Source organism: Amblyomma maculatum, chromosome 2 (assembly GCF_055883805.1).
Source record: "Amblyomma maculatum isolate TAMU_Amacu chromosome 2, ASM5588380v1, whole genome shotgun sequence".
In the NCBI taxonomy this organism is placed as follows: Eukaryota; Metazoa; Arthropoda; class Arachnida; order Ixodida; family Ixodidae; genus Amblyomma; species Amblyomma maculatum.
In genome coordinates, this window is record NC_139345.1 from 58,056,747 (window position 1) to 58,083,212 (window position 26,466).

Genomic DNA, 26,466 nt, shown 5'->3' on the forward strand with positions numbered 1-26,466 from the left:
ACTCTATCGCCTTCGTCGAGAGTGATATCAAAGGATCGCTTGCGCATTTTTCTTTCAGTTCTTTTTGAGTCCACTCTGTTTGTTTTTCCTTGTCTTAAAAGTGCTGCATTTCCATGATTGCATGTCCGAATTACATTTGAGTTGCGGTCACGTAATCATAATGTAATTTTTTATTCACTTTACAAATATGCGTCTCCATTTCTGACTTTAAACCTCTTCGACCAATCCGAATTTTCTCTTCACAGCGCTAGTTGCCCGTTCAACAGGAGTATCCCGTTGCGTTAAAAATGGGGCCGTTAAGCTAAGTGGCTTGGCATATGAATCGGCGTACTAAGGTAACTATAGCATTTTTCGCCGAGAGGTCTGCAGTGTTAGAAGGCCTACGGCCGCCTCATGGTTGTCCGCATCTAGGCCGTCTGGGCATGGAACATATACTGCAGCTTTATTCTCTATTCCACTATGCTTTTCCACAGCAATAATGAAGCGTACTCCGCAAAGCCGTTAGCGCGCGCGGCGCGGCACGACCGGTGGTTCTATGCTAAGTCACAAATTCAGCCATTCAAATGCGCTGGAGTTCGGATGGTCGATCTTAAAACCGGAGCGATCAAGCAAGGCTCGCTTTGCCTGCCGCGGTCGTTCTGTGATTAGGGCTAGCAAGGCGTACGTGTGCTGTGTGATGTCAGTGCACGTTAAAGATCCCCAGACGGTCAAAATTGCTCCGGATCCCTCCAGTAGAGCATCTCTCAAAGCCAGCCGCTTCTAGGACGTTAAACCATATACATCAAATCATTCGGGATGCGCTTTCACGCGCTAGTCGAGGATGCATCCGATTCTTCGCCATCTTTCTGCTAGCATCCATCTCCCTTTTCCTTACGGCGCGGCTGAGGTGTACACGAACAAATGAAATGTTTACTGCTCCTTCCCTTCCCTCAGAGACCAATGTATCGGAAAGAGGAATACATCTCCATGCGCCTGGTGCTCGCGTTCTCCCCTTCTCGCGTGGGAGCGCTCTTCGTGCCTTGATCACTTACCGGTGCTCTCCTCTTGAGTGCTGGTGTTTCTCCAGTAGAGGCACTAGAAACTTCGAAAATTTGACATGATAAAGCAAATGCCTCATGTCGAAGAAGATGCATTGTCGCCACTATCGGTGTATTCAGCAGTGAGCGAAAAGTACTGATTGATTGACAGGATATTGATGTCACGGGCACATCACCTCGCGCAGGAAAGTCTCGCGGGAGACCTCTCTTAAGCCCTTCCATCCCACGCTGCAAAAAGAAACAGTAACTCCTGAAGTTGACGTTGAGAGAAGGGATGAAAAGGAGACGGAACGAATGGGAGTAAAAGGAGTGCATACTCCGTAGCCTAAACTAAGCGCCCAAATGAATCCAACTCGCTTCCTCTCAGCAGCGCATATTCCCCAGCGGGCACGATCTTAGTCACTGTTCTTCAAAAGTTTGTCCCCAGGAATAGTGACTTCGTACAGATCGACAGAAAAGAACTAGCATTCCTAGCGTCATCAAGGCAAGCTGCATAACAAAACGAGAGGGGAAAAAAATAATACGATACCAATGAACGCGGAAGCTAAGCGAATCAAGGACAGCGTCACGCGGACGCCCATCGTGCCGAGAATTGCCCCCGAACAAGCGAGAGCGCGGCACGAACGCAGTTAAGGACGGACATCAAAATTGGAAGCGGGCGCTCAGCCCTCAGCAAGGCCAGCAGAGCGGGCGTGTGCGCGTAAAGGCGCTGGATGTCGAATGAGAGAGAAAGAGAAAGAGATAGAGACGCGGAGAGTTCGGTAAGCCTCACTTTATCGCCTGATTCCCTCGGGGATTCAGGGAAAACCGACGCAAATCCCCGGGCTTCCGGCACTCGGCCACTCCTTCCCTTCTTTTTCCTACCCTTTCTTTCCCTTCTCTTTCACGTAGCAAGCCCCACGGCAATGACGTTGCCGTCCTCCTCGACTGAGTAAAGTGGGCCAACACCGCTTCATGTTTCGGAGGACGGTTTTGAAGCTGATGGCTCCCGCGCAGACCTTGCCCGGTAGTCCTGCGGTACTGCGACTCTTTGTTTAGAGCGCAAATTGGATAGAAGATGAACAAAGGCGCAACAAGGATCAAACGACTGGCTGCAACTCACTAGTAGCGCTGCCTGCAAGGAACTGTTTGCGTACATTAAACGGATGCAGGTACGGGCATTCCACTGGCCCGTGCTAACTAAAACGCTCTCTTGATGTTCCAACGAGCGCCTTTCTTTTTTTTACGTTAGGCTGTTTACAAACAGCAACTGCCATCTGCTTAAGCGGTCTGGCTCGCCGCTTGCCACGCATCCGCGGAGGCGCAGTGAGTGGCGCTTCTCTCCGTTTCCTGACGCCGTGCAAGCTACAGCTACTTAGCGTAATGGCCCTCTTGCTTCCACCTGCGCTAACCATTGTCCATTACTTTCTTATCGTTAACGCTGCGCCGCATCATCTGCGGTCCGAGAGAACAAAACTAGCTTTCTGCAAGACGGTTTCATGAGGGTGTGTGATGTGCTCGAATGTGGGAAGAAGAGCGCGTGCGCATAGAAACTGCAGGCGTTCTAAACCAGCGTGTATTTTGCCAAAAGTTAGCGATGATAGTAATAGTAGTAATAGAAAGCTTTAATCAGGCATAATGCTTAGGCGCCTAATCCATCTATGGCATGTTGAACGAGGAGGCACTGTTATTCTCCACGCTCAGCCCCAAGCCAGTCCAGCCAGTTCACGACAGTATGGAAGGGGGCATGAAAGAAACCCGTTTGCATTGCAATGGGCAGAATAGGCAGTGAGAAAGGTTGGCTTAAGGTAGAGCAGATAGGACATGAAGGGTCGCTGCATATGGTAAGAGCATTCTGCTGTGTACGCCGAAGGAGCTGAATCTCCCTTACGTGGAGACAAGGATGAGGGTCGGGGTAGAGTTTGCGGTCGAAGCGGTCAGCATTGATGGTGGCGCAAAGAGACAGTCTCGACCCGTCCTCGAAGGACCTGGGCCAGAGTATCAACGATGCTCTGTTAGGAGTTGTACGGCGAGCTGGTTAGCCAACTCATTGCCGCCGATCCCCGAGTGCCCAGCGATTCAGGGGAGGAAGACGAGGAAAAACTGCAGCGAAGCAAGTGCGGCCCCGCGTTCTGTGGACAGATGCGGTGAGAGTGTTTTATACTGAATAGCATGGATTAGTACCATGTGTCAGTTCAAATGACATAATGGGACACAGGTGGAAGATAATGGAAATGTTTAGTGACGTGAATGATGAAGAGGACCTCAAACACGAGAATATCCAGGGGATGAAGGAACTGGCCGCAAGTGTGAGTGGGATGGATACAGAAAAGGGAATGAATGGTGATCATGCTGCCGGGGCAGTGAGGTGCCACGTAAACCACATGTGCGCGACTCCGTGAGTATGAAAAGGTGGATTATATATAATGAATATAATATATGCATATGCTCCTTGATACAGCTAGCACAGGACCGAGTTGATTGAAGGAATATGAGAGAGGTATTCGCCCTGCAGTGGGCATAGTCAGGCTGATGATGATGATGATGATTAGAGGCAGCAGCATGTCGGCGGCCATCATGCAGGACTGGAGACATATTTGTGGGGACAGGGTGTATACGGAGGTTAGTAACTCGCGGAGGGGAAATTGTAGGCAGAGAGACTGACGGGATGAGGGGAATAGCAGCTTGGTTGAGAAGCCAGCGCCCATGAGCTGCACCAAAAAGGCGAGCCATCTGTAGGTCGCGGTGAATAGAAAAGAGACTGCGAAGAAGATGAGAGACCAGTGGCCTGAAGTTTATTTGTGAACATAGCTATGGCAAGATGGAAAGCAGCCTTAGAGAGACCTTGAAGAACCGTGGCAAGAGTGTCGATCTGAGTCTGGGTGAATAAGAGATGTTATGAAGTAAACAATCTTGTTACGAGCCAGAGCATGAGCTAGTCGACAGGCTTGAGCGTCCTTCAGGCCGGTGAAGTACCACGATTTCAAAACAGTATAATGAATCTGAATGGTAAACCGCATCCAACATAAATACGTATGCTTTTGGCGCCAATCGTTAACGAAAAAAAAAGACAGTAACCGGTAAGAAACGACGATTATGTCACCGCATTAACACCGTCGCATTAGTTAATTATAGCTAAATTTCTGGCGAATATGGAGCTAATGGACGACGCTCAGCGGGTCAAAGGCTTCAAGTGAAATCGTTGTGCGCAGTGGAAGATGTCCAAGATTGGCTGTCACAAAAATATCGACAAATGTGAGTCGAAACAGAGTCATTAAATAAAGTCAGGCGCGGCTCGGACTAACGTATTCAGAGCGAAGACAGGGCGAATTTATTGGATACGCTCTTTTTCGGCAAATTTATCGTCGCACCGCCATAAATGCTTAGCCCCCCGTTTCGATATGCGCATCGCTCAGAATAGGGCTACTAAAAACTAAGCAAGACGAAGGATAATCAGGGGGATCCCTCGCAAGCTTCACGAAACAGCTGATACGAAAAATAAATAATAAAAGGTAACCAGAAAAAATTGGTGCATAGCAGCACGGCCTGGCAAGATATGGTAATGACGAGGCGAAAGAAGGGTATAGGAATAAAGCAAGACAGCAAATCGTCGGCACCACCCTTTAAAATTTACGAGCCGAAAATTGCCCTCATATTAGGGCGTCGATTTCGTCCCAAAAGACTCCCCCGCCCAGGGCAGACCGATGTCCTTGGAATACCCTCCCGTTTTCTTATTTCTCGTTTTTTCTTGTTAGTGCGCGTGAGAAACTGCCCGCGCTTGTGTTTGGTTCTATGCTTAAATGGCTTTTGTGAACGAAACTATTTTTTAGAAGGAACTGCTAATCGCATGTTGGGCAGTATACGCCTGAACTTGGTCAGTCTCTCCCCATTTAAGAAAATTTATTTACCACTGCAAAGCTAGGATTCTCTCTATTACTTTACCAGATAATGACGAGCGTTTCGGCAAATAAAGCTTGCAGGAAACGAAAAGGCACCTCTCATTCCTGCAGGCAGACACCGAAGTATTCAGAAAACGGTCTTGGTCCAACTGTCTTGTAGCCAATGAACCATAGTAACTCGGAGACACTATGACGTGGTGATTTCAGCATTGCGTGCCAGCCATTATTCAATGTGAAATCGCAGCTTTAGTTTAACGTGGCTAGTAAAAGTGATTTAAAGTTTAGGAGCAGATAATACGACTGCAGCCCCGGAAGGTGACTGCAGCCATGAAATTAGGAGACGCCTGCTTTTGGGAAAGAGAGCCATGACTAGCCTTGAAAGCCTCAACATCAAATCAGACATCAGACTGCCAACCAAGATCCGTATAACTCGTGCTATGGTCTTTCCAGTTGTGATGTATGGATGCGAGAGTTGGACTGTGAAAAAGGCTGACCGCCGAAGAATTAACGCGTTTCAATTGTAGTGCTGGCGAAGACTCTTGAGAGTTCCTTGGACTGCCAGAAGATCAAATCAGTCGATATTGTCGACCATAAACCCTGACTGCTCATTGGAGGGTCAAATTCTAAAGTTAAAGCTCAGCTACTTTGGTAATCTGATGAGAAGAGAGGAGTCGCTGGAGAAAGATTTGATGATGGGAAAGGTTGAGGGTCGCCGGTGAAGGGGTAGGCAGCGAACGCGATGGTTAGATGGCATCCTCGAGGCACTGCAGATGAAGTTATGTGATGTTAGAAAGATAGTGAGAAACCGGAAAGCGTGGCGTGACATGGTCCATAGGGTCACGAAGAGTCAGACACGACTGAACGACAGAACTGAACTCAATAGAACTGGGCTTCTGGCCATGAGTGTATCTGGAAATCGGCAAGCTCACGCCATAACCCGAGCCCACGTACACATGGTGGCACATACAACGGACCTCACCAGCGTCCCCAGACGGCTGGCAGCCACTCCACAACTAATACTTTAAAAGCATCGTCCACCATCGAAGACAGGGCTTCTGTTTCCTTCCCACAATGCAGCAGCCTCAGCCCTTGAGTCCGTGCAACATTTTTTTTTTCTGCGTCTCAGAACTGTTTCAACGCCGATGGCGTGTTAAATACTCAACTCTCCAGAAAACTCGGCGTCGGCGTTGTGAGTGAAAAATCCCGAGAACGTCTCTGGCAAGTGGTAGTTGGCAGGTGGCATGACCCGGCACTGATTGGTCGGGGGGTTAAGTGACGTCACGAGACCACATGACATGGTCGGATTGGCAGGAGCTGCCAACTCGGGAAAGGTGAGAGGATGAGACGAGAACCGAACCTTCGGGACCTTTGTACCCAGATTCAAACACGCTACTCTTTTGGCTACGGCTTGGCTAAAGTGAGGCTTTGCATCTATGCTGACTGGTCTTTCACATAATGTGGCATCTTACGACCATGTTACCGAGTATGTGTGAGATAATAAAGACTTGAATTAAGTGATTAGCGAGTAAGGGAGTAGCACAGTGCACGTACGCGAAATAGGAAGCGCAAGAGGACACTGCGGACGGGAGCCATTAGCATTGTCCCCTTCAAGACGGAGCTTTAAATGTACTTTTTTTTCGCTCATTCCAAAGAATAGGCAGACTTCGTCTTTAAAGACCCCGAGTAGCGTCATCCGGCTAAGGTGTCACGTAGAACGGATATTATGTCAGCAGTGTCCACATATTTTGCGACCACAGTCGATCTGTCGCTTACGTACGTGACGAAGCTGACGGCAGCCATGGATGCAGGTTTTACTGGGACCTGTGCATGCTGCTTCTGCTGGTGGCGAACCTTATCGTTCTGCCAGTGGCCATCTCGTTCTTCAACGACGACCTGTCGATCCGGTGGATAGCCTTCAACTGCCTTTCGGACACCATCTTCCTGCTCGACATCGTCGTCAACTTCCGAACGGGCAAGTTCTGCTTTATTTGATTTCCGAAAAGATTACTCTCTTAGAAACGAACGTCGGCGTAGGAAGAAAATGGGAAGTGAGGTTTTAACACCCGTGAACTGAACGGTGGCTGCGCAGGAATCATGCACCAGGACAACTCCGAGCAGGTGATCCTGGATCCCAAGCTGATCGCGCACCACTACATCCGCACGTGGTTCTTCCTGGACCTGATCAGTTCGATCCCGCTCGACTACATCTTCCTCATCTTCATCCAGGACTACAGCGACAGCTTCCAGCTGTTGCACGCGGGTCGCGCTCTGCGCATCCTGCGCTTCGCCAAGATGCTCAGCCTCCTCAGGCTACTCAGGCTGTCGAGGCTCGTCCGATACGTCAGCCAGTGGGAAGAGGTCTACGTGAGTGTTACTCAATTTTATTCCTATGCTACTCTTCACATCGCTTACTACATCACTCTGTGAGGCCAGAGTTCTACTAGACATCAGACAGAAAGCTGCGAGTTGCTGGTGCCATTACCAGGGATTGGCCCTTCTTGTCTTAAAGTCTGCACGTTTTCCGTCAAATTGTACCGTGCGTATACGGAAACGTTGCGCCCACAATCGATCCATGTGAACGCGCATGTATTTACGTGATAGCAGATATAACGGCGTAGACAGCTAGAACACTGCAGAAAGACTGTTTCATGTCTTTTCCTCGAACCCAAACGAAAGGCAAATATTTCAGGGAAAAGCGCGTTTCTTCGAAAATTGTGAACAGTTTTCCAGGTAATACCTAGAACAAGAGTGGAGGACTATTTATTCTCTTAGGGCATCTCGTCATGTATACAACACGGAGAAATGCTCGGTAAGCACTCAACGAATAGCCCTCTTGCAACGCTATTGACCGTCGTAGATAACGCTGGAATATCGCGGTCGAGCGTAGGACGACCGCAGTGAGTAACGGCAGGACATTTCTCTAAGCGCGCACACTGCGTTCAGAGGAGTGAGGGGGTTTACAGTGGCTCTTAAACCGGCTGTGAATGTTCCTACGTCGCTTTCGCAGTTGTTAAAACAACATACAACGGTAGCACACCGTTCACGCTTAAGCGTGACATCATAAACATAGAGAGACGCAGCGCACCTCTCTCTACGTTGATGTAGATACAAGGAAGGAACGCAGTAATGAAGAATCGTGTCTACCTTTCTTAAGTTTGAGTTAGCGTATTAACGATGAAGATAGAGAAATGTTTCGCATTCAGGCGTTAGACGAATTCTGCTGATGTTTTTCATAAACACTCCGCCACTCTGTAACTAAAAAAAGAAAAAAAACATTATACGCATTAGCATTTTTATCTTTCTTGTGATATATTTTTAAAAAGCAAGCTTGTTTGTACAAAAGGGACACACTACAACGGTTTTTTGTCCTTGTTATATGCCAGTGCTTTAGTCCTTGTCACATTCAGGTATTTCATTATAGCTTTCTCCGTCCATTTAACGCTTTAACGCGAGTATGACAGCTGCGAGCGAAAGAGAAGTCGGAGAAGACAAAACCACATGCAGCTGCATTTGAAGTAAGCGGCGTTAATTAGGTGCTTAGTTAATAAACACGCTGCTACACATAAGTATGCGCATTAATCTAGCTACATTGCACAGCAAATTAATCGATCTTTACGTATACGCACATGTGAAGGCAAATAAAACACATTCTTGAGAGGATTTCCATAAAAATATCTTTAATGAGCGAATTCTCGCAGCTAAGGCTGATTTCTTCCGCGAGTATGTCAACAGAAAGCCAATCGCATCATCTTCCGTTCTTTCTTGCTTGGGAGGGACGGCATGCCTTCAACAATGACTGATGCCAGTCGCTATCTGCTGTCTCGTTTATCATTACATTACAACCACTGCCGCAGCCACAGACATGCCACAAGCAGCCAAATTGGCGTGAACGAGGTGGAACAATGTCAGAATCAAGTATAAACCATGCGCAGGAACTCGTCCTTTATATTTAACTAAATTCAATCTACCCATTCATAAGCATACAAGTAGCGGTTGGCAATGCAGCGAGTCCCCCTTGCATTTACGCTGCTTTCAACATGCGAATCCTTTTCACGCGTAATCATATCGCTTGCATGAATGGCGAAATTTTTTATGCTTTCACGCTCTCCCGGCTTCTTGTGGAGAATTGCATGCGCAGCACGTAGAAGACCAGAGGGTTTTCTTCTGTTGACTGCTTGTACCACGCAGCTGGCCAGTATATTATCAAAGGGGCATTTGGTGATAACGAACGAGAGTACAAAGTCGTGTCATTGTTTTTGATGTTGCACGCACCACATGACGCAACCCCGCGGCAGCTGTTAGGACATCATGACTGTGGCTCACTTGTGAGAGCGGAGTCTGAGCTGAGTTACGAAGTTATCGTGTCATTCATTCAATAACAGCATGATGTAAAAGTTATGTTCCCTGAAAGTATTAAACGCGGAGTTGCACGATAACGTAAATAGATAAATTTATTAGGCTTCGCATTTTACGGTCGTCGTATCTGCGTGAATTTATTTCCCACTGCATTATTCTGCGTTGTGACGCAGAGAAGAGGCGGTGTAGGTCTTCTTGCCGGCAAGTAGACATAAGCCTTCCGATCTCGACATGCTGCTTCGGCATCTGGCCATAAATTCGTGCGCCCGTGAGTTGATGAGAGCACGTTGTCGTTTGTGCTGCCCTCTCCGTCGCATTCGTAACGTCGTGCTTTCCCCATTCCGTCAGAGTGCCTCCACGTATTGGTTGTTGCTTGACTGTGTGTCTGTCGTTTTTCGCCTTGTATTGTTCTATGTGAGCGTAACCGAGATAAAAAGCTGGAACGATGATGTGGTAGCCGCCAATGTTGACAGGGCACAGTGCAAATCTTCGTGATCAGGCGACCTCCTCTCTGGACCTAACTAATTGAGAGTAGTCGATGTTTGCATATTTTGGACTATACGGCGGTGGAGGAGTAATGCCACCATGTGTGTAAAGTGGTTTCTATTTTAGACATCGACGCTTTTGGAGGAAGACGGCAAACCGTTGCCGTCAATACAAAAAAATACAATACAATACAATACAAAAAAAAAACACTCAGCGCAACGCATGCGTGCGAGTAAACCCTTTTCATTTATTTGTAATCGCAGCATGAAAGTTCTTCAAAAAACTGACAGCGCCCTTGCCCTTCATCAGCTGCACATGCCATAGAGTTTCTTACTCTTACCTAGAGGGAAAGCTGTGCTGCCGTCTATGGGAGTTTACATGGAGTTTCCATACGGCCAGTTCAGCCACCATGGGCGCTCAAAGCATCATAGGCCGGAGAGCTACCGAGTGCAGAACTACAGCTTTTGGCCAAAACTAATGCAAAGATAAACGTTGTTCGACCGTAATGTCCTAAGATTAAATATTGTGACTATAAATTGCAAAAAGAGAGAGAAACAGCATGTCAGCGTGAGATTTATCCAATAGAAGCGATGGCTCTTTCTCCTATTGGCTTAGTTTTCAGCAGCACAAATACCAATATTTCGCACCTAATACCCAAACTTTGAAATAAAAAAACGTTATGAAAATATTTATGGTTGTACAATCACTTAAGAAAGTTTTTAGTGGAATTTCGGGAAACAGAACCCATTTATTGACGACGTCTGCTTTTGCGCCTTCGCTACTATGGCTTTCGCGGTCTATGTACGCACCTTCAGATGATGATAATGACGAAAAAGAAACATCGCAGTAACGCCACTCCACGTACCCGAGAAAAATCGACTGTCCCGCAACAAGTAGCACACCGGCCCATGATTCTTAGCGCACCCATGGTGGCTGAAGTGCAGCGCCCTCAGCTTTCCCTCTAGGTAGTGTAAGGAACTCTATGGCACATGCACTACTTACATCGATGTGCGCATCCGCAGTATGCGCATTGCGGTAGGCCAACGGTTCCGTTACGTAATGCTACGCTAAGTCACTATAGCGTAATATTCGCCGGACGCTATATTCTCGTAGGTGCGCATGAAAATGATTCGCCACGTTGGCCTTTCTCCGGTGCTCAAAGGTGCCAGCACCACATCATCTTTCCAACTGGATAAAAAAAAAAAACAAAAAAAACGCAAGAACACAGTCGCAGTGTCAAGTGCGCGTTCCAAATGGCTGCGCTGCATTTTTATTGCGGCAGTAATAAATATATGCGAATCGCTGGAAACGCACTTACAATTCTATTCCAAAGAACAGCGCTCCATTTTACAGTGTATGTGGTCGTTTTAAACGGTAAATGCACAGGCTTAAAGCTTCGCGCAAAGCACTCAGTAAATTAGTCCAGTTAATGTAATAACATCGGCTGACTATTTCACTGTGAAGTAATAGAATATTTTCACTAAATAGAGAAAGAAAGAAGAAAACGAGTACAAACCAAACCAAAGCAACACGTGAAAAGTTGCGAAACACAGGCAAGAGCTGAGTGAGCGGCTGTGTGCTAAGTAGTCTTTGCAGCTTCATTTTACAATCTAAGCGGTGTAATCTGTGCAAGTAGTTTTGGTGACAAGAAAAAGAATTGTACACGCACAAAGAAAATGCAAAAGCAAGGACTACAAAGCATTTACTGCCTGGTGTCTCGCACGCCCGTTTATATTAAGTGGGGCATCTGATGCAGCCTGCAGCACTGTTGCCTGATTATGCGCACTTTTCTTTGCGACTCTGTTCTCGTTGTGCTTGTGTTATCGTATCGATGTTGACTGTGTTGAACGAATGTTGTGAATACACGGTGTGAGGGGCTAAGTACTCATATACGCCTACACGTATGCCCCTCTTTAGACGACCCAAGTCCGGTATGGTCGATGGTGATACGCATGTCTACCCTTATTACCACCTGACACGGCATGCAGAAGTTCCCTTGGTGACAGCCTCATTTCCCTTATCTTACTTTGTGTTCACGTTCGAAACGTTGCACAACCTCGGAATGCCATAGTTACGTTTATTTACTCTATATACCGTTACAGAATACGTACAAAAAAAAGTAGCACGTGTACTTACATAACGTACAGCTACGAAATGATGCATTTTTTTGTTGTTGTTGTTGTTCACGCATGAGTACGCCTAGCTTCCAAACATGCGCTGGGGAGTTGACGATCACTTTGGCAATATCACAGTTACAGTTCACAACCTTCTAAAGCCTTACATCTCACCTCGCACTGAAAAGTGAAAAATAGAGGTGAAATTATGCACGGTGATAATTTTCGCGATTTAGTTAATAATTAACGGTGCTGATGAGCTTACTGATGTCACACTTACTGATGTCAGCGGTACTGATGTCACACTTCAATGACAGTTCGTGGTAGAATAAAGATAGCCTGAAAATGGAGCGCCGAAAACATGAGTCACGTTGAAGTTAAAGACGCTAAAATGGCACTGCTAACGACTCCTTTAGTACTTCGCAGTTATGCTCCCCGTCATAAGCATCAGAAAATAACAGTGAAACTATTAGCTGTACGTTGAAATGTGTTTCAGACAATTAGTCATGTGTATGCAATAGCACGGTTGTGCGAACGGAAATGTGATTGCTGCATGCCGCCCTGCCCGATTATTTGCTATGGAATTCTCATTTACAGATGTCTTGGTCATTGGACGATTCCCGCTTGCCCTCGCATGCAAAATACACATGATGCGAAAGAAAAAAAAATAAAAAAAAGCTGCTGCCACGAAAACCTACCTGCAGAATTTACTGAAGTCAAGTGCCAACAACTCAGGTCAAGACCGCCACCACATGCATAGAAAGCCACAATTAATTGCTATTTGGTTACGCTTGAAAAAGCGCCACTAATATCTAGCTACTTACGACAGTTAATAACCTGTTCTCTAATTTCTCCCAAAGATACAGCCCTGTAGTTGATTATGAACGTTCAGATCAGAAATACTCATACAGTTGCTCAAAGAGGGAGAACTGGCAGCACTGCACTTCATCCAGAGGACATGCTGGAAAAATTAGACTTCGTATTTGGTTCGGCTACTTTTCAGGCCGAAACATGGATTCAGTCGTAACAATACAACTTCTTTCCGATAGCAAACTTCAAAGAAATGCTTTGCTATTTTCTACGTGAGTCTAATACCGACCATGCATCGTGGTAAGCTTAATAAATAATCAAACATGTTCTATTGAAAACTATTCTGCACAGGGTGAATAGCATCATGGCCGAGGCTAACTATATACACTGTATCGCGATGCTGCCATTGTTCCGCGACATAATCCACCTTTTTGTGCCCAACAATAGTCAATCCAAACAAGAAACCTCACCTTCTTATCATGACATTAGTGATGCAAGTGATGTAAGGAAATCGCATAAACTGGTGCGGCTTTTACTTTTAGATATCAAAAATTCTTTACATTTTACATTTAAAAGTTTTGATAAAGAATCAAAACTATACCATATATTTCATGCTCTTTTAAAATATTAAATCCAGAGACAGCGACACACCGAGCATCACAAACCTGTTCATGGAACAGCAACTCTGAAATATCCGCGCACACGGATGAGAATCAGTAGTACATGTTGCTGCTGGAAGTGACTCATGACATGGCATAATTACAGTAAAAATAAGTCGCCCTGTTGACGGACTTCTCGTGCACCATAACATCCGACTCCGTGTTGATGTTCTGCTAGTCGGAGTACTTCGTTAGCAACACGAAGTAGAAAAATTAAACACTTCCGTGTTTGTTTTACGCCTTAGATTCAATTAGTGCGTTTGACACTGGAGGCAGGCATATATGTGCTCCAACCACCAACGTGTTCTATGCCTGTCTTCACGAGGTGACGTAAAGGAACACTCTCTTCAAAAGCAGGCGAAAGAGCGACAGATAATTATTTTATCGGTCAGTGATTCTTCTGCCACCAAATGATACGCCATTTTTTCGGCTGCACACCAGTGGCATGTTGAGCCAAATCAAGCTACCCGGCTTCTTCGAATAGACATATATATGAAAATAGACCGTGCAGTATGTGAATGCCACATTCAACGTTCCCTCGAAAATTTCGTCACATACATGCGCTGAAATTTTAGTACAGCGTACATTTCCTCCTCCATCGTGATTTCGGCCATGACACCACATCAAGACTCACTCAAGATGCACGGAACTTCCTGCCCGAACGATTTGACGAAGGCACCAACATACGTCTAGACCAACGCGCCCAACATGAGCTGTGTACTCCAAACACAGTATATATCCACCTACATTTCGTCCTGTACTGCAATGATCATCCACCGATTTCATCGCATGGAACAGAGTCGTTCAACGTAGTCTCCTTCGTTTCGTCTTATTCTTGTTTTACTAAGAATCCTCCGCACTGAGACCGTCCACTTTCAGTTGCTGCTTGGTCCTGGAGAGAACGAATGGCCCCCCTCCTGTGCAGGCTGAGACTCCTCGAATGCGACCCCCGTAATCAGCACCGAGACACCACGTTGACCTTACGAAAAATTCCACGCCCACCCTACCCTTCAAAAACACCCACCACTCGTGGCAGACAAAGCGGGGAAGATGACACATCACTCTCGATGCCATCCATTCCGCAGTGGTTACAAATTGGATTGCTTCCTTGCCTCCCCCTTGCAGATGCATAGCTTGGCGACGCTATCCAACAGTTCGGGGCTCTCGGCCTGTATGTTCAAAAGTTGTGGAGAGGTCTGTGCCATCCAGGTCAGTGCCGCAGCGCCGTTGCCTCCGGCATCCTCGTCTTGTGCCGCCACTCGTGCCCGTGGCGCTGCTCTATGCCTGATGGCGATGGCGATAGGGCCGTCGCTGCCGCTGCTGCAAAAGCTGCCGCTACCGCCTCACCATGTGTTCTGCCCTGTCTTTGTGTGCGCTCCTGCCGAATGCGTTGCTAGTGCTACTGCTGCTGCTGCTGCTGCTGCCTGCCGCGCAGCTGCTGTGTGTTACGAGTGCTGCTATTTCGACCGCCTAGTTCTGCGTGTCGCATGCAGCCTTAACACGTGCCGCGGTTTAACGGAGCTATATTTGACAGTGCTCCTAGGTAGAGCTGGCGCTGCTATCACCCATAAAGAGACCATCTTCGAGCGGAGCAGCATACCTTCAAAGTTTTTTTTAGCACGAAGAGCTCAATGTCTGTAAACATAAGTCGCAAAATCTCGGAATTTGTTTTAGCTTCCCACCAAAGCAGCCAGGTCATCAAGGCAGCTTGCACCGATGGCCGTATACTAGCGTTCAAATGTTCCAGCTCTCTATTGCAAGTACGGCAGGCAACGGGCTCAGCCTTAATCATATTAGAATGCGCACGTATTCGAGAAGAAGAACCTTAATAAAACGTATAAAGCCCACAGGATTTGTTGCCATGCCGTGTAGTAGGCATACTTACCGCGTGCGGCCTTGGATCTCCAGTGTTCCAAGACCTTCAGAGAGGTGTTCTCATCCTTGTAAAGTACCACAATGTGGCGCATCCCTTCTTTCAGGCTGCATTAGAAGCCTATCATCATCTGTCCAGCATGAGCAGATGCCTAAAAAAAGCGGTCTTGGGCGCGAGAATTCTTCAATGAACGCGTGTAGCCGGTTGCCGCCACAGGTTGTAATGAACGCTCCTCAGCCTAGACATCAATACTCGTTTTTCCTGTCCAGTCATTCCTATGCTTAACCTTAAGCATCACACTCCCTAGACATTAAAAGCGTTAGGGTTGCCGCAAGTTCCCCGCAACAAAGGCTCAAAGGCGAATTGTCTGGGCACGACACTCCAAACAAGAACTGCACATACATGTGCAATTGGATTTGACGGGAAAAAAATTCTCGAACTTCTCGATGAAAAGGTCACGGCGATGATAGCGAGTGCACTGTTTAGTGAGGGCAACGAATGTAAATCCTCACAGTTGTATGCAGTCATTTCTTGCTTACTTCTATACTAGCGGCTGTAAGATGAGCTGTAATTTATCTGCAGCTAAGACCACATGCTCGGTGTCCTGGCAAAGCTATCAGCCAAAGTTATTCCTACTTAAAAGTATGGCATCAAAATGAAACGATGTCAAGCCACCAAATTTGAAGACGCAATCCACTATATAAATTATGATTTGAAGTGGGTTTGAACGAAGTCATGATTACGTTGTAACCTGGATTTAGTTGTCTGTGATCTCAGCGCCATGGCACCGTAATGAAACGGGTTGGATTCCTCACACGTAGTGTTTTCAATGGTACTAACGCCGTTTAGTACATCTGGTCAAAGTTCATTCCTGACATTTATTACGCGTGGAAAATAATTAATACTTGGGAACATTTCCCGTTGTACGGTGTTAATGGGAGAGCCAGTTGACGGTATACGAAGAGGCCTTTGCCCCTCAGTGGGCATAACCAGGTTGACTGTAATGATGATAGTGATAATGAACGTGCAGCTCGGGCACATCCAATATAAAATAATGGATTAGTAATATTTTTAATATTTCAACGCAGTAGTCAATGGCTGCCTATTTCATTCAAACAAGAACTACTTTAGTAGAGCGTGCCGAGAACCAGAGAAGGAAAGATAGGAAGCTCAGTGTAGCATTTGCTGAACTGAAGGGAAGATTATTACCTCTGCCTTCCTTTCTGTTGGCGTTTTATCACCAATGCAATCGCGGGAGAATAAGACGAAAGAATTTTGCCTAAAACTATAACATCATGAAAAAGCGTCATACAGATTTTGCTGTTCTGTCGCCCAGCTGTGCGTAGTTGGCTAAAATGATACACACATTTGTTACCAATTAAATTTGTTTTATTGATTGGCTGCGCAAGTTCAAAGCCATACTGAGCGCCTTGCCGTCGGCCTCGATACCAGTACCGGAAGAGATTCCGCTCTAAATGTGAACGTTAAAGGTCAACGTCAAAGGGCATCGTCCAGGTCAAAAGTCATGTGATGAACAACCCTGATCATGGCTATCATGTATATAGGCATAGTGTCATGACTACTATTGGCTTACTATTAAAGCGTTGCTATGCAACTGCTCCCCAAATAAGAAAAGATTCTGCTTGGGGTAGCAGCCTTCGGACTAGTGTTTTTGTACTAGAAGAAAGCAAAACGCTGTGCGCTTTCAGGACTTAATTTTAGGAAAGGTTACTCACCGAACGTTGGCACGCAAACCAGATTCCAGTGTTAACATGAGGCCCTGAGTCACCGCTTTACAGCTAACCATAGCAGCCAAGCCTTAACCTTTGTCTAACCAGACTAGCCGCGTTACGTCCGCTCCTTTTTTTTTTTTTTTTTTTTTTCAGTAGGTGTGCTGTCAAGAGCAGCCGCAGTACGAAAATTATTCGGCATGGTGCCTGCTGGTGCATTTCTCAAAACGCATGCGTCTATTTTACTGATGTGCGTCGACGAATGCTTTGCATACTGGCATGCAGATATCACTACATCATCGAAGCATTTGTGAGTAATTGAGAAAGGCAGAACGTGTCGTCATACGTGAAAAGTAAATGGGTTAGAATTTATCTCTGGTCGGTTGATGCACACCGAATTGAAACGCTGCGTCGCTAGCAGGGCTGTATTACCATTGTTGTGAGAACCTATCACGTACAGTGCCGTCCACTCGTAGTGCAAACACACGAGCAAGTGGTCGCTCTCTTAAAGTCGTCATTGCGTCCAACCCGGCCACGCACTGAAGCCAAGTGGCAGGCAGTGCTAAACACCGCCTCCAGGAGCGCACCGCTTTGCTTTGTTGTGCAGTCGCGTCGGACACAAGACGCTTTCAAAAGAGTGAAAGCCTGATCGAGTGTTTGCACCAAGAGCGGACGACCCTGTACATATGCACTGAAAAACTCTAAACTATTGTTAATATTTTCCTGTAAAAATCGCATCGGACAGAACGGCGAGCAAATTTTTCTTTTAAAAGCGCGAGACGCTGGCAACCATCGAGAGAAACAAAAATGGTTCATTCGGGCTAGAGACCTACCACATACTACAGCAGAATGAAGCTCGCGTAAGCGAAGCCTGTCAGGGTCCCATCTGTTAGCAGGTCCGGCATGTTGGTTGAAATAAAGCTTGATTGTTAGAGCGAGTAGAGTCAGGACTTGATATTGATCCATTACCCATAAATTTTACACTAATTGTGGAGAACAGTTCTTGAACGTAATTCTTTCCCATATTTTATAAATGCGCCATAACAATCAATGTAACCGCAGATCCTCACTCGGCAGACTTGCAATTGTTTGCTAATTAATTTCAAAAACGCATCCCATTAGTCTTCTATGGTAGTCTTAAGTGCTGCTTGTGAGCGCGGGACAAAGTTCGGACGCAAAATTTTGCTGCGTACCGGAAGCTTAGACTATTTCTGTCACGATGTTCATAAAAACATTTTATAGGACTCTACAATGGTCTCACAATATTTAAAAAACGTGGCCTGTTCGTTTTCTACTACAATTTTGGGTACTTGGTGCAAGCGCAGGGAAAACTTTAAAAGATTATTTGTCCTGAAAATCGGAAGTTTATAGCATTCTCATCAATACGTGCATAACAGTGTCTTTCAATATCCCACACCCTCCTAAAAACGTGATGTCCTGTAATTCTGGACTTGTTGATTAACAGTGACTATTGTATCCTGTAAGACAGGACATGATACTGGCCTCGAATAGCAGGGAATATCCTGGTCGGTTTCTGCGTGGTTTGAGCCCCCAAGGTTATTCGCATGCAGTTCCTTGCGCAAGAGAAAATTTCGCACGGCTTTATTACTATATCAGGCTTTACGAAGGAAGACAACTAAAGTAATTTTTCTCATTAAAAAAAAAAATGAGAATCGAATGGGTCTAGCCGGGTCCTTCAAAGGGACGACGCTGGGAGCTTATTAGTGCATTTTACTTTCAGCGCCAGCTTTTATCCACATCTAACGCATATGCAGCTCATTCAATAACGACGCTTGAACCCACAAGCAAGATGGCTACGTTCGAGCTTGGCCAAAGCAAGATTCCAACATGCCCGCTTGTGGGGGATATATTTTCTTTTACAGCGCGGGACCCCTGTGAATAGGGTGTTCCACGGTGAAGCTATAGGTGGTGCTAAGCCAACCCTGTTTGCGCAACTCTAATCCAAGCAAAAGTCAAGTGGTGGAACAGCTCTACCAAGACAATCGTCGATATGGCATCATCGATCCACGATTTCGGTTGCGGGCTTGGCCACTCTTCTGCACTCTGCCTTCTCAATGAAGGCAACAGAGAAGCAATTTATACGCGACTGCCATTCGCAGCAGATAGCCGGTCTTCTTGCAGGAGGTGGCAAGTGTCGCGTTTACCAGACGCCTCGACTTACATCACCGAACAGAGGCAGCTCTGTCGGTGTGAAGTGTGAATGCGCCATCACTCGACCTCGCATATTCGAAAAACAGCGAAGCGAAGTGGCATCTTTTTCCCAGTACACTTTGCGTGATACAACGTCACTTAAAATGGGCAAATCAGTAAGCATAAACCACGACCGATACGATGGCATCGTGATTTCGTACCTGTGCTGTTGGTGCAGACTGCAGAATTAAGGCACGATGTCCCCAACGCATCTCCTTTTTCTCCTTATATGCGTATCAGAGACCCGATAATCTGACCTTTCGATCAAAAACTGAACTTCGTAAATATAAGCAATTATTAGAGAGATTTAGCATACCGTGATCCTCGATCCGCCACCGTGACCCTCTACCGCGCGTGAGCGGGGCGCACAAGCTGATTGGTCCCGACGCAGCGGGTCTGTGCGCCGACAACCAGTACGTTGCGCCATCTATCGGCGTCAATGGGGTTTGGGCATGCGCAGCGGAATGCGCGGTGGCGGATCACGGTAGCGGATCGCGGATCACGGTAAACTAAAACTCTCTATTCTCAAATACTGTTGTGGCCTACGCAAACATTTCTATAAGGCCAAAACAAATTTTGGAACGGAAGTGACTCGACCTGTAGCAAATTGCGCAGGAACCTTTTCAGGCTGCTATATTCAAGGCGCGATACGATCAGTGCTGCGAGAAACTACCACCGCGAAAGCTAGAACAGCCCTTGAGGACAGTTTTCTATGGCTATGCAGCCAAAGCTACGAAGTCGACACGCACTAGCTCACTGCGCAGCAGAACACAGTCCCTTCAGAAATTTCGCAGGCCTTACTCTAGATTATTACACCATTGTAAAATCACTAATACATGTAGATTTTACTACAAAACCAGCCAGTACAGCATGAGTACAAAACAGTGTGCGAACGCCGATGGCTGCGCCGCCTATCGGCATTCGAGCGCAAAGCATAGGTGGACCGCATCTGCCACGTCTTCGCGACTGTTCTGTTTTCTTTTTTTTTTTTAATATTCGAAGACTTGCTATGTGGCATCGAATTGGGCTATCTTAATCTTGAATTAAGTCATGTAGATTATTTTCTTCAAGAAATCGTAGCAGGCTCCGTCTCTTAAATTTGTCTACCTGCCACAAGTCCTGTACGCTTTCAAAATGCGATTGTTCTGACAATGTATTTCGTACGGACTATTTAATAATAGCCAGTTTATTTATTCATTATACCTCAAAGGCCCCGAATATGCAGCTTTTCAGTTTACGGTCATATAGGTCTCCAACGGTGCAAAGGAACATATTTCTGTATATGAAAAGGAAACTTGGACATGTTGAGCTGTTATTATTCCTACAGCACAAAAAAAAAAAGAGAACGAGAACGAAATGACTACATAGTGTACTCGTCGCGTCCTCGCCTTTAGCGCTCTAGCGATAATTACATTTTTCTATATTTGTAAGCTTAAAAACTATTAATTCAATCTCAAGTCTTAACTGAAACTTAAGCCGTAACTGGGGCTAGATATGCCTCAACTATACTTGGTGTAGTAACACTGCAAGGAAATTCCCGCCACCGTAGCCTTGTCTGCGTGCATAGCCACAGTAAGCTGCCCCACCTATAACTTTTTTGTGCGTATAACAGATGGCACCACCTACATTGTCAGACAGAGCGATACTGTGTAGCGTGCGCCGGCGCCGGAGCCGCAAAGAAGCGCAGTGCTTGCTTCCTGCATGACCTAAAGAGACATTCACGGCACTTCAACGGGCGATGCCCTTCTCTGTTCCTCTCTTCCCCTCCTGTTCCCTCTGCCTTTCTCTCTGACTGCAGTTCCTGAACATGGCGAGCGTGTTTATGAAAATCTTCAACCTGATCTGCATGATGCTTCTTATTGGTCACTGGAGCGGGTGCCTTCAGTTTCTCGTCCCCATGCTGCAGGGGTTTCCTTCCAATTCCTGGGTCGCCATCAACGAACTCGAGGTGAGACATCGGCAGCGACAAGAGTACGCTTCGCATCAGGCTTGCCTCACCCAGTGTCTTAGATCAAACATCCTGCCAGTTCTGTGCACCGTTATTTCTTGAACGTCCAAGAGGCTGTAGTGAAGAGTAGGAGCATTGCGTTTTCTTTTGTCGCCAGAATAATTAATGGAGGAAACAGAAAATGGGGATATATCCGCATTAAAAGGAGCCAAAAATTATTTCGCAGCTCAAACTCTAATGCCTGTTTTAAATAAGGAATTAGGGATTAATGCCAATCCCCCTCCCCTGCCTTATTATCGCAAATTAGGACCTCCGGCTTCATTCTAATGGGTCTACTTGTTTATTTGATCAATTCGCCTAGTCTGTGACAGCAAAAATATTGTCTTATTATGCCGTCTTTTTTGCAGTGGTTTCCTTTCGCGTGCCGCAGGACAAAAAGCAGTCATTTCTGCATAGGAGATGTATATTAGCTCCTTAATTTGTGCCTTGATCGCCGTATGAGTAGGATGCTGACTGTAGAGAAAACATATGCACCATCAGAGATGTATGCCTTCTAATCAATCTCCCGGGCAACGCAAATGAAGTTTTTGTACTTGCGTCTATCTGAGCACTCATTCAAGTCTACCGGTACATGTAATAAGAATCTGGTCTAGAATGGAGAAAAAAAAGTAAGTTCTGAAGCTTTCCGATAATAGTAAAGCTTCACGGTTACAGTCAAACCGGACAGGACCTTTACGGTAGGAAAACAGCATATAAAAAGTTTTCTGAGCGGGTAGACATGGTTGCCGCCCTTGAATCGTGACAGCAACGAACAAAACCGTGATGTGGAAGGCCGACCTGGCGAATTCAGTAGATTCTAAAGCGGTTCGTACTCCTTGCAAGTTTCAAAACACTATGCACTCATGGTCTAATCGTCAGGACTAATCCTCCGCGTACTTGGCACCGCCCGTGCGGCTTCCTGCCCCGTTCTCTACTGCAGACCAAGTACTGGTTCGAGCAGTACTCGTGGGCCCTGTTCAAGGCCATGTCCCACATGCTGTGCATAGGCTATGGCCGCTTCCCGCCCCAGAGCCTCACGGACATGTGGCTCACGCTGCTCAGTATGATCAGCGGAGCCACCTGCTACGCCCTCTTCTTAGGGCACACTACCAACCTCATACAGTCGCTAGACTCCTCCCGACGACAGTACCGGGAAAAGGTTCGTGCTTTATGACACACCCTTTATTCTGCTCACCCTCCGCCGTTCGCTCACGCCGGTGACCGATGAAAGCAGTTAGCGAGCAACCTGAAAATAATTCCAATAATTCATCGGACGGCAAAGACAGTTAAAGGCTCAAGCACTTAATCAACCTATGAAACTGTTATATTACTCGCAAAAGCAATGGTGAAGAAGCAGTCAATGTTTTCAAATTCTGGTTACAGACTTTTACAAAAACTAACTTTTTTGCCTTCATTTGATAAAGAAAGCCACTCATTCAAAATGCCACAATCGTTTTTTGTTTTTGTTTTTCGTAAAGCAAACAAGAACTCGGCCCATTCAATATGGCACATGTCTGGTACATAACTTTAGCGACGTATAATGCCAGCGCAGATTACGCGTGCTTCAATGTAGACTTACATGAAAATGCTTTGATTTTCTCTCACCGTCCCAAACGTTGGTAAATCTATATTGCAGTTAAAACAAGTCGAGGAGTACATGGCGTACCGAAAGCTTCCAAGAGACTTGCGACAAGGGATCACCGATTACTTCGAGCACCGGTACCAAGGGAAATTCTTCGACGAAGAAGCCATCCTCGGAGAACTCTCCGAGCGGCTACGAGAGGTGAGACGTTTTACTGCTCTGCGCGATACATTCCTTCCCCATAACTCGATCTTGTTATACTATTACAAAAGCGTAGTCTGCAATAAAGTTCTATTCAGCGCTTGCACAGCATTTATGGGTATGAACTCCCAATAAACTTCTATTGAGTTTCAACAAGGCTATTCGGTAGGCTAGTTAGTGTGTAATTGTTTTAGTGGTTATATTATAGCGCGGAAGAACAAGGATACTCAGGCACAATGCCAGACAACTCCTTATTGACTAGCCTACGCAGAGAGAGATAAATGTCGAGAGATAGAAGCAAAAGAATTTCAGTTCACTGCGGAAAATATTCGCGTCCATGTACGTCATCTTCTTTCACGTTCGTTATATAGACATGCATTCTTGGGACCTGCCCAGCGCGGTGGATCGGTGGCTGTGACGTTCGACTGCTGATTTCAAGGTTGTGGATTCGATCTTCGCCGCAGAGGTCATATTTCCATGGGAGTGAAATACAGAAACACACATGTGCTATGGGTCGTTAGCGCAAGCTAAAGCTCTTTAAGTAGTCTAAATTAATCCAGAATCAAAACTCGCCACTACATAGCTCATGTTTCGCTTCTAGATGCTAACCACCACCACTCACAATTTAGTCCATTCTTGGAAAGAACATGCATCCCCCCCCCAAAAAAAAAAAGAAAAAAAAAACGACTCGTACAAATTTAGTCCCTGTCAGCCTTCCACGATGTGCATGGTTTCACTGCGTACACGCAGGATGTGATCAACTACAACTGCCGGTCACTCGTGGCGTCGGTGCCATTCTTTGCCAACGCGGACCCAAACTTCGTCAACGACGTGGTGACCAAACTCAAGTACGAGGTCTTCCAGCCAGGCGACATCATAATCAAGGAGGGGACACTCGGGACCAAGATGTACTTCATCCAGGAAGGCATCGTGGACATTGTGATGAGCAACGGAGAAGTCGCCACCAGCCTCTCCGACGGGTCGTACTTCGGAGGTAAATATGCATCGTCCTTTCCCATCACCGAGCAGTTTCAGGCCCCCTGGCCAACGTCAAAGCATTTGTTTCTTGATAGCGAACGGATATAACAGACGAAAATTTGCTTCGAAATAGATGGTTGGTGGTTTGTGGTTTGTGGGGTTTAACGTCCCAAAGCAACTCAGGCTATGAGAGACGCCGTAGTGGAGGACTCCGGAAATTTCGACCACCTGAGGTTCTTTAACGTGCACTAACATCGCACAGTACACGGGCGCCTTACTTTTCGCCTCCATCGAAAAGCTGCCGCCGAGGCCGGGATTCGATCCCGCGTCCTTGGGAACAGTAGTCGAGCGCCGTTCCCAAGGACGCGGGATCGAATAGTAGAAGCGGAGATAAAGCAGGAGAGAAATATGTGGTTGCCCGTGCGCATTACATCTTTGTCTGTGAGGGACGTATGATGGTTTGGGCAAGATACAACAAATAAAACTCACATGGACAGAAGCTATGGCTTAATCAAGCAAATTGAAGGAACATCCGGTTAATAAAATGTTGGCATGAGCCAACAGCATTTCCAATATTCATAGCATATTCAAAGGGTTAATTTCACGTGCCAGGGAAATTCCACTGAGCAGCGAACCACTACGATTTTTTTTTATTTAAGGTCTCACCCTGAAGCCTATTCATAAGGCTGCTGAGTTTATCGTATGTGCGAGGTTACTTTCCGCTTCCATGCGGTTAGCATGCGGGAGAAACAAGAATTTGTAGTGATGCGCAGCTGTTCAGTGCAGCAAGCCCACGTGACCAATTGATAAAAATCTTAACTGCGATCCGGCGCATGCGGCTAGATGCAACACACAAACGAAGCGAACAGCCTCTAACACCAAGGCATGCATACGGAATTTTTCCCCTGTGCTTTCCTTGGTGTCAGTTACTGTTGGTTCCCTTGGTATGCGTCTCATAACAAGCTCCTCATTTTCCCTACATTTCTTTGCTGATTACACGTAAGCAAAAGCAAGAATGCAGGCTTGTAATCATGCATATCTTCAAGAAAAACTTGTTTTCAGTGCTAGCGTGCATTTCGTACTCAACGGCTTGGGCTACTAGTGCGGTTACTGAAAAGAAAGCGACCCTTATTTCCAAAGATATGCTGGTACCACAAAATAATTATCACGGTTCTTTCTTAAAGTGACAGTGAACTAACTCCGCCGGTGTAACGAAAGGGCCACACCGGGGTATTCTGATGGCTAGGCACCTGGCCGTTACTACACCGACCTGGACTCCTGAACTCGCAGAAATCTGCCTGCTGACCAACGCCCGGCGCGTGGCCAGCGTCCGGGCCGAGACCTACTGCAACCTCTTCTCCCTGTCCGTGGAACACTTCAACGCCGTGCTGGATGTGTACCCTGTGATGCGCCGGACCATGGAGTCCATCGCCGCCGAGCGGCTCAACAAGATCGGCAAGAACCCGGACATCGTGTGCCAGCGCGAAGACCTGCGTGTCGACCTCAGCACTGTCACCGCCCTGCTACGGTCCGCCCAGGCGGCCCACAACGACGACGACGAAGACGACGAGGACGGCGGCGACGGTGGCGACGCCAAGGGGGGCGGCCGCGCGCAGGGCGGCAACCGGAGGAAATACAGCAACCTCCTGGGGGTCCATCGCAGCAGGGAAAGCGCGGCCACGACCATTCCGAGGCCAAAGTCCGAGAGCTGCTTCCACCGCATGTTCGACATGGCCAGCGGTGCCGCCGCGCAGACGGCCCTGCCGCGCTCGGGCACCTTCTACGAGAGCCTGACCGGCATGGGCTCGCAGGGAAACCTGCAGGAGGACTAGGCGGCACCGCCCTCGGGCCTCACGAGGAAGCTGCTGCTGCTGCTGCAGGTGTGATAGTACGGAAAAAGACACGTCTAGACGGCAATTGGCTGCCGATGCGCTTGCAACTGTGCCTGCTACCATTCGGAATATTCGGCCGAATTTCGTACTATAGAAAGCGGAGACGCGCTTCCCAGTAAGCTGCATGTGCCTGCCTTTGGTGCCTCACGATGCGCGTCTGTCGCAGTGTGTGTGTGTTTGGCGTTCCGCCGGAAACGTCGCAGTCTTCGAGTGCACGCGCATGCTGCGGACGCGGCCTGCGTCGTTAAGGCATTAAAGACAACAAGCGTCGATGATCTCGCTCCAGAATGGTGCTGGCGATGACAACTCGTCTAAAAGTTTGAGCTTCTTTTCGCTGCCGCATGGAATCCATCTCGAAAGCGTCGATGTTTCCAAACAATTACAAGTGGCACAGTTGAAGTGCGCTGTTGAAATCAGTTAAAAATTTGCGTAAATATAAAGGGATCAGATATTTCTGGAAAACGGTTTATTGGCCCAATTTAATCTTTGCTTTTGTACAGCCGTCGAGGCGACTATGCTTTACAGCTTGCAGTATTTACAATATATGGGCAGCTTCCTCGTCTGGTTAAGAAACCCGTACGGCCCGCGAGTGCTCTGACGTGCACCTGAGAGACTGCCAGGCATTCATTCTAGGAGACTGCTGCAGAATGTCGACTGGAAGTGGAACTTTAA

General features: G+C 46.8%; 1 protein-coding gene across 3 annotated transcripts in view; it reads left to right on the forward strand.

Annotated features, from left to right (window-relative positions):
- Window positions 1-25,734, forward strand: part of LOC146198723 (uncharacterized) — a 321,357-nt gene extending 295,623 nt beyond the window's left edge. For 2 of the 3 annotated variants that reach the window (XM_084594220.1, XM_084594221.1), the window contains 7 exons: window positions 6,724-6,887; window positions 7,005-7,279; window positions 20,953-21,102; window positions 22,082-22,300; window positions 22,778-22,924; window positions 23,675-23,918; window positions 25,193-25,734. In XM_084594220.1, coding sequence (XP_084450346.1) covers window positions 6,724-6,887; window positions 7,005-7,279; window positions 20,953-21,102; window positions 22,082-22,300; window positions 22,778-22,924; window positions 23,675-23,918; window positions 25,193-25,734 — 1,741 coding nt within the window. Of the gene's footprint in view, window positions 1-6,723; window positions 6,888-7,004; window positions 7,280-14,465; window positions 14,550-20,952; window positions 21,103-22,081; window positions 22,301-22,777; window positions 22,925-23,674; window positions 23,919-25,192 lie in introns of all 3 variants that reach the window. The other variant, XM_084594219.1, reaches the window with a different exon arrangement.
- The last annotated feature ends 732 nt before the right edge of the window (window positions 25,735-26,466 follow it).